This window comes from Schistocerca americana, chromosome 10 (assembly GCF_021461395.2).
Source record: "Schistocerca americana isolate TAMUIC-IGC-003095 chromosome 10, iqSchAmer2.1, whole genome shotgun sequence".
In the NCBI taxonomy this organism is placed as follows: Eukaryota; Metazoa; Arthropoda; class Insecta; order Orthoptera; family Acrididae; genus Schistocerca; species Schistocerca americana.
Window position 1 is genome coordinate 143,408,826 of NC_060128.1, and position 15,321 is coordinate 143,424,146.

Here is a 15,321-nt window from a genome sequence, read left to right on the forward strand (position 1 = left end):
CCATTGAACTTTCCTGATGAATCATATTTGATGCTCCATCGGATATGTATTGCTCAACACAAATTAGAAAAAGAATTGCAATGACAAAAGAAGGAGTCAAGAGGAAACAGAAATTACTTTGAGGACCACTAAACAAAGATCGGAGGGAAAGACTTGTCAAATGTTACATATGGTGCTTTGCACTATACGGTGCGGAGACCTGGACATTGAGGAAGGAAGATGAAAGAAGATTGGAGGCACTAGAGATGTGGATATGGAGAAGAATGGAAAAAGTGAAATGAGAAGACTGAGTAAGGAATGAAGAAGTATTAAGAAGATTTGGAGAGGAAAGAAACATACTGAAAGTCATCAGAAAGAGAAAATGGAACTGGATTGGACATTGTTTGAGAAGGGACTGTTTACTGAAGAAATGAATAGAAGGAATGGTGGAGGGAAAAGGGGGAAGAGGATAAAGAAGATATCAAATGCTGGGGAATATCAAAGGAGACAAATATTCAGAAATAAAAAGACTGGCTATGGACAGACAAAAGTGGAAGAGGATTAACCCACGACAAGACACGCCACAAGGCAGAACACCGTACAACAACAATAGGACAGATGGCCATTGCCGTGTACAGCTTGAAACATGAAAGCAAACAAGAAGGTAGCGTGGTATACCCTGGGTAATGTTATCATTCCGGAAGGCACAGTGGACCAACACAAGAATGTATCTATCTTTGGGGACCATGTCCACCCCCACATGCAGTTTGTTTTTCCTTGGCAGAATGGCATCTACCAGCAGGACAATGCAAAAATGCTGGGCAATATCAAAGGAGACAAATATTCAGAAATAAAAAGACTGGCTATGGACAGACAAAAGTGGAAGAGGATTAACCCACGACAAGACCCGCCACAAGGCAGAACACCATACAACAACAATAGGACAGATGGTCATTGTCGTGTACAGCTTGAAACGTGAAAGCAAACAAGAAGGTAGCGTGGTATACCCTGGGTAATGTTATCATTCCGGAAGGCACAGTGGACCAACACAAGAATGTATCTATCTTTGGGGACCATGTCCACCCCCACATGCAGTTTGTTTTTCCTTGGCAGAATGGCATCTACCAGCAGGACAATGCAACATGTCACACAGCTCGCAGTGTACATGTGTGGTTTGAAGAGCACCAGGATGAGTTTATAGCATTCCTGTGGCCACCAAACTTCCCAGATTTAAACCCAGAATCTGTGGGACCACCTCAGTCGGGCTGTTCACGCCGTGGGTCCTCAACCGAGAAACCTGGTGTAGCTGGGCACGGCATTTGAGTCAGCATGACTCCACATACCTGTCAGTGCGCTCCTGAACCTCAGTGACTCTCTTCCTGCACATCTTGCAGTGATCAGTGTGGCAAAAGGTGGTTATTCAGGCATTTAACTGATGGTCACGTTAATGTGACATGTTCACGTTAATGTGACTGGACAGTGTAGTGTACGAAATGTTCAAATGTGTGTGAATTACTAAGGGACCAAACTGCTTAGATCATCGGTCCCTAGACTTACATACTACTTAAACTCGCTTATGATAAGAACAACACACACACACATGCCCAAGGGAGGACTAGAACCTCCGGCGGAAGGGGCTGTAGTGTACGTTTCTCTTTCTTACACGGGGCATAACATAATTTTCTCACAAACAAATAACAAACACATGTGAGTTCTGAATGAGAAAAAGGCTGCATAATGCTTCTGTATATTCAGGCTAGCCAATATGGCAATGTTTTGCAGTTACTGAATGTGAATGGGAATTGGATATACATCCTAAACTCCTTCTCTCTGTCCACCTACTGCCTACCCCCACCCCCACCCGCACCCTCTCTCACCATCTCCTCCTCTCCCTCTCTCTCTGCCCACCCCCTCCTCCTCCCTCACTATGTCTAGAACAAGATATATATAATGGAATCACATTAGATAGAAGTTACACACAACTGATAGTGCCTTTATTTCTCAACCCCATGTTATCAGCTGTAAAATTTCATTTGCAAGTAAATCACTGTAAGTGATTTCCATTCTCTCTCTTTCATCTGGAATAAATACTAATTTTTCATAGGCAGTGTAGGTAATGCATAAAGCTGAGGGATAGTGAAGGGTTGGGGTTGTTTGGGGGAGGAGACCAGACAGCAAGGTCATCGGTCTCATCAGATTAGGGAAGGACGGGGAAGGAAGTCGGCCATCCCCTTTCGAAGGAACCATCCTGGCATTTGCCTGGAGCAATTTAGGGAAATCGCAGTAAACCTAGATCAGGATGGCCAGATGCAGGATTGAACCATCGTCCTCTCAAATGCGAGTCCAATGTGCTAGTCACTGCGCCACCTCACTCAGTGGATAGTGAAGATCAGATCCCTTTTTTAAAAAGAAATCTGCAAGCAATGTGTGGGCCACAAGTCTGCCTTAATTCACCTTAAAAAATAAAAAATTAAAAATAAAAATAAAAACACTTGTTAGTGGTTTTGATTTTCCTAAATTCGTCTGCAGAAGGCTTACAAGCTTTTACGTTCAAAAGTCATGATACATTGTTTTATAGGTAAGCTAACTGAAGATGAATTTTTTAGAACTGAAACCAGTAACACTGTTTTGTTCATATAGCATAATACACAGTGTTCTAGCTTGCAAAGCAGGAATTTGAGCCAGACCCGGACCGAAACTCCACAGTGGATTAAAGACTGTGGGCTGGTACAGTGGCCAGCACAATTGTGGTTGCTAGGCAGTTTGTCATTCTCATTTAGGTAAGTGCTGGACTGGTTCCCAAATTCAGCATCAGAGAATTTGTTAACAAATGGAACAAGGTTGACATAATTGAAGACAGATAGTGCACACAACTTCCCTCCCTGAGATTACTTTGATGACTGATGTCAGGAGGGGCATCTGATCACAAAGCTAAATCTATATCTATATGAATAAAAATGTAAATGTTCGTTTGTACAGAATCTTAAATTACTGAAAGTTCTTCACTGTTTGCTTTAAAATTTTGGCACAACATTGCATTCAAATACATGCATGCTTTTATATACTTACTGGAAGGCCATCTTATAATACATGAATACATATTTAAAATATAAATGAGAAACATTGTTACCAAAACTCTCGAAAAGCTGTTGAGCATTTATTTCAAATTTTTATGGGATGCTCTAATACACATTCATAAGGATGTAGGCTATATATTTTTTGAAACAACAATGTACAAATTTTCTTTTAAAACCAACTGCGAGAAACAAAATACTGTGCTGTGCTTTGCTCCGCTGTGAATATGTACGGATTTGTTTTCTTTCTTGCAATCAGTTTTAACCATGATACTATAACATGTGAATCATTAGAAATATTGTATTCCCCCCCACACATTTTCTTTTTTATTACATGTATCTTTAAACAAAAATTTTATACACAATAATGTGCTGTTTTGTTTTCTTCCTCTCAGTCGTTTTTTACTGAAAACAAGTAAGTTGTATTGACAGGTTCTCTGCTTATGGTTAGAATGTACTAATGAATCTGTATTTGCAATAACAACAAACTAGGGCCAATATCAGAAATAGGATGAGGAGAAGGTGAATAAAGAAAGGGAAAGGGGGGGATGGACATGGAGATGGGGAAGGAGGACATCGACAGAGAGAGGGGGAAGAGGAGATGGGTAGAGAGAGTGATGAGAAAGAGGAGTAGGACAGAGAGAGGCAGAGGAGGAGATGGACAGAGAGAAGGGAGAGGAGGAGATTAGGATATAAGCTATGCAGATGACACATCAATCTTATTTTATGGGAGTAAAAGCAGAAAGGTGGAAGGAGTATATAGAGGGTCTATACAGGGGAGATGTTCTTGAGGACAATATCATGGAAATGGAAGAGGAGGTAGATGAAGATGAAATGGGAGATATGATACTGCGTGAAGAGTTTGACAGAGCACTGAAAGACCTAAGTCGAAACAAGGCCCCGGGAGTAGACAACATTCCATTAGAACTACTGACAGCCTTAGAAGAGACAGGCCTGACAAAACTCTACCATCTGGTGAGTAAGATGTATGAGACAGGCGAAATACCCTCAGACTTCAAGAAGAATATAATAATTCCAATCCCAAAGAAAGCAGGTGTTGACAGATGTGAAAATTACAGCTGCAAAATACTAACACGAATTCTTTACAGACGAATGGAAAAACTGGTAGAAGCCGACCTCAGGGAAGATCAGATTCCGTAGAAATGTCGGAACACGTGAGGCAATACTCACCCTATGACTTATCTTAGAAGGAAGATTAAGGAAAGGCAAACCTATGTTTCTAGCATTTGTAGACTTAGAGAAAGCTTTTGACAATGTTGACTGGAATACTCTATTTCAAATTCTGAAGGTGGTAGGGGTAAAATACAGGGAGCGAAAGGCTATTTACAATTTGTACAGAAATCAGATGGCAGTGATAAGAGTCGAGGGACATGAAAGGGGCTATTCAATCTGTATATTGAGCAAGCAGTAAAGGAAGCAAAAGAAAGTTCGGAGTAGGTATTAAAATCCATGGAGAAGAAATAAAAACTTTGAGGTTTGCCGATGACATTGTAATTCTGTCAGAGACAGCAAAGGACTTGGAAGAGCAGTTGAACGGAATGGACAATGTCTTGAAAGGAGGGTTTAAGATGAACATCAACAAAAGCAAAACAAGGATCATGGAATGTAGTCAAATTAAGTCGGGTGATGCTGAGGGAATTAGATTAAGAAATGAGACACTCAAAGTGGTAAAGGAGTTTTGCTATTTGGGGAACAAAATAACTGATGATGGTCGGAGAGGATATAAAATGTAGACTGGCAATGGCAAGGAAAGCGTTTCTGAAGAAGAGAAATTTGTTAACATCAAGTATAGATTTAAGTGTCAGGAAGTCATTTCTGAAAGTATTTGTATGGAGTGTAGCCATGTATGGAAGTGAAACATGGACGATAAATAGTTTGGACAAGAAGAAAATAGAAGCTTTCGAAATGTGGTGCTACAGAAGAATGCTGAAGATTAGATGGGTAGATCACATAACTAATGAGGAGGTATTGAATATAATTGGGGAGAAGAGGAGCTTGTGGCACAACTTGACTAGAAGAAGGGATCAGTTGGTAGGACATGTTCCGAGGCATCAAGGGATTACCAATTTAGTACTGGAGGGCAGCGTGGAGGATAAAAATCGTAGAGGGAGACCAAGAGATGAATATACTGAACAGATTCAGAAGGATGTAGGCTGCAGTAGGTACTGGGAGATGAAGAAGCTTGCGCAGGATAGAGTAGCATAGAGAGCTGCATCAAACCAGTCTCAGGAGTGAAGACCACAACAACAACAACAATATAATGAGCTAGAATCTCTTGCTACTAGTGGTGTAACAGAAGTAACAAAATACTTCAATGATCAGGGACTCAAGGTGAATGTCACCTAATCTCAATTACTGACGTTTAAAACAGGCAGTTCTCACCCCAACAATGTGAATAGTGTGTGTAATATCTCTGCAACAGAAAATGGTAACTGTAAATTACTGGGTGTGTATGTTGATGAACATTTGTGGTGGATGTACCACATTAATTTCGTATGCGGAAAAGTCAGTAGTGCCATATATCTCCTCAGTCAGCTCGCAAAGATAGTTCCTAGCCAAGCACTGAAATTAGTGTATTATGGAACACTTTACTCCTTTCACAATTACGGAATTGAACTGTGGGGCTGTGCAGCTGGTGTAAATTTAAAAAGAATACTACTACTACTACAGAAAAGAGCAATAAGACATATACAAAGTCAACCAACAGAAGCTATCAAGGGCAGTGATGTACATGATCACAACACTAGAACAAAGTGTAACTATTTCTGTAACAGAACAACATTAAAAATGACTGATGGAAGTCCATATATTAGTGGTTTGATTTGGTATAACTGGCTACCAAACTCTCTAAGAATGTACACGGGGAATGTTTCTAAAACAAAATTAAAGTCTTTTCTAATAGAAAAATGTTTATATTCTTTCAATGAATATTAAGATAGTGATTGTAACATGAGGCATTAGCATTGTAACATGAGGCATTGTAATGTGATAAATGTAGAAAATAGACATAAGAAGCAACAGCTACAGAGTATAGTGTATTTTATAAGTGTAAGTATAACCATAGTATTAAGTCTGACATTTGCAAAAGCAATCACTACGATGGCTTCACGCAAAGAAAATGTAAATAAATAAATAAATATATTTTCAAATCCCATACAAATTTAGCAGTTGTGCAGCATTGCCATATTCACTAGTAATAAAATAAAGTTTGCTAAATCCTGGTAAAGCAGCCCCTGTACTAGACAGGATAAACACTAGTGCAAAGGAAGAAAGAAAGAAAGAAGTAATGCTGTTTTGTAGACAAATTGAACAAAAACCAAATCGTGATTGGTTGCTACTGTGTATTATCACAGGACAGTCACAGTTTTGCAAAACTGTCAATATTTGATAGGATGCTATTAACTGTAAAATATTGCAGATATTTTATAATAACTGTAAGATGGGAATGTGCATTTCACTCCAGTTGAAAGAAGTTTCATTTTCATTTAGTGTTTTTCATTATTTTTGCAGTGTAGATTGTTGAAAATGTTTGATTCTTTCATAACTTTTGTACAGCACATTAATTCTGTGCTAAGCAAGATGTCTTTTTGTGGATAATGACAAACTTTTGGTACTTTTTAATGCCTTTTCTGCTCTCATATAATGAATAGAGCCCAGACACTCCCAGTGTGACGTCTGCTGCGTAGGCTGGCATGCACAATAGCTTTATGGTGTGGCTGACACCCCTAACAACATGTGATGGATGATGCATTGTTAGGACCGAGGCTTTCAGCAAGCGACATCCATTTATCTTGCGTTTTTAATTTAAAAGCCCCTGAAAGGGAAACAAAAACAAGGGGCAGGTTTTTCTGATACTGCCACTACTAAAAGTACTTTGGTGAGGACAGTTGAGCAGTTTTTATTGAATTTACATTAACTCATTAATTGCTGTGAGCTTATCTTTGGTCAAGTCTCAAAAAGGTTAAATTGTATCTTTTATTCAAGTGTCTAACTAGACAAAATATTAGGAACAAGGAATTGTATATAGTTCTCATGTCTAAATTCAGGACTGTAACTATTGTAGACTGATTAGTAATGGCCATAGACACTTTTACTACTCAGATTGTAACTGCACACTGACAGATAATAGTTTAATTTAGTAGGGAAGCTTTCTTTTTGAAAAGAAGATCCATTCTCACACTGAAAGATGCATAACTATAATCATGGCCGGCTATAAATGAGTATCATAATGTCTGCATGTAGCTTAAAAGCCAGGAACCTATTTAGTTTTTATAATGGACTATCCAGATGCAGAAAAGTATATAAAACCAAATTCTCTCTTAATATTGCTGTTGCCACTACAACACTGATTACTTGTGTTGTTTCTGTTGGATGTAGATAGTAGTCAAATTTTTGCTGAAACTTGGGCTAGATACTTTTGCTACATGAAGTATCATTGTGCTTAAAATACACAAAAATGTCAGTAATATGATATATGAGATGTATGTTACATATGTAAACTTATGTGATGTGCCACTACATCTACTGTAGCTACTTTAACAAATCTTCTACACAAAACTTCAGAGAGAATCGTAATGCCATGGTATACACATTACCTTATTAAATTTAAGCGCAGAAAAGTGTGTAATTTAGTATACTTGCTGAAAACTTGTTGTCATATTCCTCTTGTGGGTAGTGGGAATGAAGTACTGCACATCTTTGTAACATAATTGACCTTGGTGACACAGGAGCCAAGTCAGAGGACAAGCATACCCCAGGAGCAGGGTTCAAATCCCCGTCTGACCATCCAGAATTAGGTCTAAATTCATTAAGCATAAATTCATTAAGCATAACTCTGGAACTGTTACTGTGAGGAATACTTGCCCAAATTCATTTCCCCCACTTTTCCCTATTCCTTTGTCAGCTTGTGCTTTGTCTCTGATGATTTTGATCTTGCTGTGTGGTTAATTCTATTCATTCTTTCATGTCTAAAATAGCAGCTACGTTAATTTGAAGAAAGAAACACTAAAATGTATTGCAAATTTTTATTAAGAGATGCATTTAGCGTAGTGGATGTTTCATTGAGACAGTAGTAGTTCAGTGACTTCAGAGAATTGACCATGTCAGTCACATTTTTGTATTTTTGCTCATATGTATGTTAATAACACATACAATTATAATTTTATGCTGCTTATATTGGACAGCAGCAGTATTGAAGTATTAATTTTTCTGTAAATACTATGTCACCAGAGGTTGATGTTTGATAAACTGAGACAATTAAGATTTTTGTGTGTGGGTTGCAGTACCAGCAACTTCAAATGTACCTTCAAGGGATATTTTGCTAAGGTCTGTGACTGAGAACTGTGTATCAAAGTTGCTTTTAATGTAGATTGAGACCATACCATGTGAAATATTTGTTCTGCAATAGCTAACAACTAGCAAGTATGCATGAGGAAAACAAAAGTCTTTACCTCTAAGAGATTGTAGATTTATATGAAGAAGGAGAAACTTGTTGTTGACACTGAAAAGTATTTTGATTTTTCTTGGGCTTCATTTATTTTCACTAGATGGACTAGAACAGCACAATTATGTGAATGAATTGATCTACTGCAGTTCCCTCTTACATGTGATTTGTACCCCTCCTTCCTCTGTAATGTTGATTTCTTTAAACAGGAGGAAATGAGCTTGACAGAAAGACTGTCTTTTAAAACCAGTCTTTTGCCTTCATTTATAATTTTGTTTATCTATTGACAGAAATTTCTTGCCATGGTCATTTAGATGTTCACCATATCACTACATTGCATTTGGCATAAATGGAACAGCATTGTCTGATTTTAATATTATGTGTCAGGTCTGTTTGTCAACATGTAAATTAAAGATTAGGTATCATCACAAAAACAGTGTTCATCTTATTTATGTCCAAACAAATTCTTGGAACCTGTCGGAAATTTCCATTACAAACTTCTAGGACTTGTAGAGGAGAGTGAGTACATAATATTTTGAATAGGAACCCGTGTCTATAAACATTACATTTCTGTTCTACACCAGTTTCAATTCAGATGTATGACACATCTACTTCCGCTTTAGGAATTGAATTAGGTGTGACACAGTACCATTATTAGGTAACAATTCAAAAGGAAATGTAATAAAACAACCATTTATTACTTAAGCACATTTGTTTGTATTAACACTTAAACATTAGGTGTTTACATTATTCCAAAAGAAAAAAGAACCCAGCATACCTTGTGTACAGAACAGTACTAACGCATTACAACAGCGGCTCGATGTGGCAACCATCAATATTGTTACAGACATTGTATCTATGGAGCACATTCTGGTACACACTGTCCTTGCCTCCTGGCATCTCTTCAACTTCTTGTGCAGCGACCTGAACTCTTGTGAGCAAATGTTCCTCTGTCTGTACAGGAGTCTCACAAATTAAACTTTGCATATGACCCCCCAAGAAGTAATCCATAAGTGTTAAATCCCGCAATCGCAGTGGTCATGCGGGTGGACCATCTAGGCCTATCCATCTTTCACCATTTCTGTTGAGATGTCTCCAATCTGCACATCTGAAGCAAGGTACTGACACATTTCCTGATGGACATTCGGTGATACATCATCCTGTCTACCCTATTGCATATCAGGACAACCAACTCTGACCATTGTAGAATGGAATCATACATTTCCAGATGTGGGTTCCTGTTCAAAATATTGTGTACTCACTCCCCTCTACGAGTCCCAGAAGTTTGTAATGGGAATTTCCAAACACCCTGTATAATTTTTGGCTTTATTGTGTGCTACATTGTTTGCACTAGTCACACGAACTGTATAGTCACTGTCCTTCAGTAAATTCTCAATAACATTTTTCGTCCTCACGCCCTGTGCGTATCTTGAGGAACAATCACATGTCAATACCTAGAGATGCATGTATTTGTGAGACAACAATTACTATAGAAAAATAAATGCATAAAAAGATATACTGCAGCAGCATTTTATTGTGAATTATCTCGGATGGTTATATTTCAGAACAGCTGAAGCTGCAACGCAACCTGGATAATTACAGCTTCTTACGCAACAGCAACAATCGCTGCCACGGTCCTGACAGTATAGACGATCGACACGATTTCCAAGTCACCAGGGTTTGTTTACTTTCCTTACACTTACTAGTTTTTAGTGGTTTTTCCTATAATTTACAGCTTCCATAAAAATTTCTATTATAAAACTGGATATAATCTTAAACAGTCAGCACCCAGCTTGGTAGAAATCAACTATGTGTTCTTTAGACATTAGAAATCAGAGAAATTTACAATTTCTGATCAAAAGTAACCAAACACCCTCATGTAATACAGATTTGATTGCTAGATGTTACAAGAGACAGTCCTATCAGTATAAAAGGAGCCAGGGAGCACTGTGCTGTCAGTAGAGTAACAGTAGCAGCAGCAGCATTGGTCGCTCAGGTTACCTCAGTGACTTAGAACATGGACTAGTCATTGGATGTCACCTAATTCACAAATCTATGAGGGACATTTCAAACCTTCTGAAGCTTGTTAGTTTCTCCATGTGATGATTCCGCCACTGTTTGTTGAGTTACTGAAAAATCGCTCCAGTTGCTGTTGAGAACATTGCTGATTCCACTATTGTATTATGACTGATTTGATGCAGCCCACCGAGTTTCTCTCCTGTGCCAGCCTCTTCATCTCAGAGTAGCACTTGCAATCTATGTCCTCAATTACTTTCTGAATGTATTCCTCCACAATTTTTACCCTCTACAGCTCCCTCTAGGTCCATGAAAGTTATTCCCTGATTTCTTAAAAGATTTCAAATCATCCAGCCCCTCCTTCTTGTCAGTGTTATCCGTATATATTCCTTTCCTTGATGATTCTCTGGAGAACCATTTCATTCCTTACCTTATCAGTCCAGAGTATAAAATGACATTATAAAGGCTGAGTAGTTCGCCATTCAGCCTGTATAATGTCATTTTATACCCTTATCTGTACTTATATTCTATCTATATACTCTAGCTCAGCATTCTTACCCGAGCTGCCAGAGTTGGCAGTCATGTGTGTGAGGTGTGCTTGCTTGTGTGAATGAATGGTGTGTATTTCTCTTTCTTGTTCTGATGTAGGCTATGGCTGAAAGCTAATGTGTAACTGTTTGTAATTGTGGCTGTCTGCTACTTAATATTTCATTTTTACATAAGTAGCGGTCTATCTTCTCCTACATTGTTGATATTCCTACTTGTACTTATAGTATACAGATGGAAGCCATTTTTCTCATCTTTTGTTATATACAATTTTTATATATCTGCCATGTTTATGGCAATTTTCAGAACTTCCGCCGTTTTTTCCCCAACATTTGAGGCTTTAATGAAAGTATTTTCCATCGCTGGACACTCCTTTCCCCCATCTTTTGGGCACTGTACGAAACCCGCATCAAAAAAATTTTTCTTCTGTTGAAGCGATCCACAAATCGATCCGATTTGTGATTTCTTTGTGAGATCAAAAGTGTTGGTCAGCCAGGCCATGCACCATTGATCTAAATAGGTGATAGTCAGAGGGAGCAATATCTGGAGAATATGGCGGGAGAAGTACGACTTCCCATTTTAACGTTTCCAAGTACGTTTTGATCCCTTCTGCAATGTGGGGTCAAGTGTTGTCATGCTGCAAATCACTTTATCATGCCTCTCACTGTATTGTGGCCATTTGTCTTTTAATGCTCTGCTCAAACACATTAATTGCATTCAATAACAAGCACATGCGATTGTTTCACTTGGTTTTAACACCTCATAGTACACAACACCGAGCTGGTCCCACCAAATGCAGAGCATGATCTTGTAGCCATGAATATTTGGTTTGGCCGTTTACATTGAAGCATGGCTGGGATATCCCCATGATTTTTTGCATTTAGGGTTATTGTAATGAACCAATTTTTCATCACCAGTGACAATGCGATGCAGAAATACCTTCTGTTTTTGCCTCTGAAGCAACTGTTCACAAACACACAAATGCTTTCAACGTCTCTTGGTTTCAGCTCACATGGGACCCAAGTTCCTTCTTTCTGAATCGTGCCCATAGCCTTGAGACATTTTGAAATGGCTTGCTGTGTCACTTCCACTAATCATGCCAATTCTTCTTGAGTTTGACATGGGTCTTCACTAAGCAATGTCTCCAATTCTGCATCTTCGAAAACATTCGCTCACTATGCCAGACTACGACTTTAAAATCACCATTCTTGAAGCATTGAAACCACTCATGACATGTTCTTTCATTAATAGCGTCCCTACCATACGTACTTGAGAGCATTTGCTGAGACTCAGCCACTGTTTTCTTCATATTGAAACAAAACAGTAACACCGCCCGTAAATGACGATAATTAGACTCGTAAACTGACATTTTCAATCAAGAACAACTTTATGATGCAGACACAAATCGACTAATGTTTGAATGAGGTTATGTTGACTGAGGTCCAAGCTAACTGCCTGACGTCTGCGATTTATTTCTTTCGACCGCTACTTACCGTTGTCGCCACCTATCGGGAAATGGCACAAGCAATGTTGTACACCTTGTAAAAGCCAGAACTGGTTGTTGTTGTTGTGGTCTTCAGTCCTGAGACTGGTTTGATGCAGCTCTCCATGCTACTCTATCCTGTGCAAGCTTCTTCATGTCCCAGTACTTACTGCAACCTACATCCTTCTGAATCTGTTTAGTGTATTTATCTCTTGGTCCCCCTCTACGATTTTTACCCTCCACACTGCCCTCCAATGCTAAATTTGTGATCCCTTGATGCCTCAGAATATGTCCTACCAACCGGTCCCTTCTTCTTGTCAGGTTGTGCCACAAACTCCTCTTCTCCCCAATTCTGTTCAATACTTCCCCATTAGTTATGTGATCTACCCATCTAATCTTCAGCATCCTTCTGTAGCACCACATTTTGATAGCTTCTATTCTCTTCTTGTCCAAACTATTTATCGTCCATGTTTCACTTCCATACATGACTACACTCCATACAAATACTTTCAGAAACAGCTTCCTGACACTCGATGTTAACAAATTTCTCTTCAAAACGCTTTCCTTGCCATTGCCAGTCTACATTTTATATCCTCTCTTCTTCGACCATCATCAGTTATTTTGCTCCCCAAATAGCAAAACTCCTTTACTTCTTTAAGTATCTCATTTCCTAATCTAATTCCCTCAGCATCACCTGATTTAATTCGACTACATTCCATTATCCTCATTTTACTTTTGTCATTGTTCATCGTATATCCTCCTTTCAAGACACTGTCCATTCCATTCGACTGCTCTTCCAAGTCCTTTGCTGTCTGTGACAGAATTACAATGTCATTGGCAAACCTCAAAGTTTATATTTCTTCTCCATAGATTTTAATTCCTACTCCGAATTTGTCTTTTGTTTCCTTTACTGCTTGCTCAATATACAGATTGAATAACATCGGGGAGAGGCTACAACCCTGTCTCACTCCCTTCCCAACCACTGCTTCCCTTTCATGCCCCTTGGCTCTCATAACTGCCATCTTGCTTCTGTACAAATTGTAAATAGTCTTTCACTCCCTATATTTTACCCCTGCCACCTTTAGAATTTGAAAGATAGAACTGGTAATACAGTCACTAAAGTTCTCAACAGGAAGTGGAGCAGTTTTTCATTAATTCTTCTAAAGCTGCACGGGTTGCCGTTTGCAATGTGATTGTGAAGCGGAAACGTGAAGAAGCAACCACAGCTGAAACAGGATCAAGCAGACCTCATGTACTGACACACAGCAACAGTAGAGCACTGTAGAGAGTGTATTTAAAAAATCACATTAGTTCAGTTGAAAGAATCACTTCTGACTTCCAAAGTGTTCCAGCAGTCCAGCTAGCACAATGACTGTCTGTGAGGAGTTAAAAAGAATGGGTACAGTGGCCAAGCAGAGCCTTATAAGTCACATATTTTACCAACCATTGCCAACTGATGTTTGTGATAGTGTAAGGAGTGATGGCACTGGACAGTGGATGACTGGAAAGGAGTGATTTGAAGTGATTAATTATGTTTCATCTGGTGGAAATTCATTGGAAATGTTTAAGTTGAGTGTGTGCCTGGAGAATGTTACCCACCATCATGTGTCGTGTTGGCAGGGAAGTACAGAGGAGGTGATTTTACAGTGTGGGTGTGTCTTTTCTGTTTAGGTTGCGATCCCATATTGCACATAAAAAGATGCTAAATGTAGAACGATATGAACACATTTTATAGTGGGGATGATTGTTGATAGTCTCAGCATAACAATGCATCCTGTCATAAAGAAGCTCTGTGGGGCAATGGTTTGTGGACAGTATCATACGAGGGGCATTTGAAAAGTCCGTGCAAAAATAAAAACTATTTATGTGTTTGGGGTAAACCTTTTTTATTCTTCAACAGTCTCCTTTTAGACACATTGTCCAATGTTATTCTTATTTGTTGATCCCTTCCAAATAATAGGAATTGTCCAAGTCTGCAAAATAGCAATTAGTTGCTGCAATCACCTCCTCGTTTGAATAAAATCTTTGTCCTGCCAGCCATTTCTTCAAATTAGGGAACAAATAGTAGTCCGAGGGAGCCAAGTCTGGAGAAAAGGGGGATGTGAAACGACCTGGAATAGTATTTCCAATAATTTTGCGACCACAACTGCTGAGGTGTGTGCCGGTGCATTGTCGTGATGGAAAAGGACTTTTTTGCCTTGCAGCTCAGTTTTCAGACAGTCCAATAACGATGAATAATATGCACCTGTAATAGTTTTACCCTTTTTGTAGGTAGTCGATGAGGATTATCCCTTGCGAATCCTGAAATACAGTCGCCATAACCTTTCTGGCCGAAGGAATGGTCTTCGCCTTTTTTGGTGCAGGTTCTCCCTTGGTAACCCATTGTTTAGATTGTTGTTTGGTCTCAGGAGTGTATTCATGTATCCACAGTGACGAAACAATGCTTAAAGTCCTGTGGATTCTTCCTTAACAGCTGCAAACCATCGTAGGAACACTCCACACGACACCGTTTTTGGTCAAGCGTGAGCAATCGTGGAACCCATCTTGCGGATAGCTTTCTCATGTCGAAATGCTTATGCAAAATATTATGTACCCATTCATTCGAGATACCCACAGCACTAGCAATCTCACACACCTTAACTCTTCTGTCATCCATCACGATATCATGGATTTTATCAATGATTTCTGGAGTCGTAACCTCCACAGGGTGTCCAAAATGTTCAGCATAACTTGTGCCCATATGACCTATCCAAAAATTT

The 15,321-nt window shown here is 39.0% G+C and overlaps 1 protein-coding gene across 1 annotated transcript in view; it reads left to right on the forward strand.

Moving 5' to 3' along the window:
• The window catches only part of LOC124552612 (unconventional myosin-Ia), a 730,641-nt gene that overhangs the window by 501,534 nt on the left and 213,786 nt on the right, over positions 1-15,321 (forward strand). Inside the window, exon 10 of the mRNA XM_047126936.1 lies at positions 10,083-10,195. Within this exon, the coding sequence (XP_046982892.1) occupies positions 10,083-10,195 (113 nt within the window). The remainder of the gene's footprint in view (positions 1-10,082; positions 10,196-15,321) is intronic.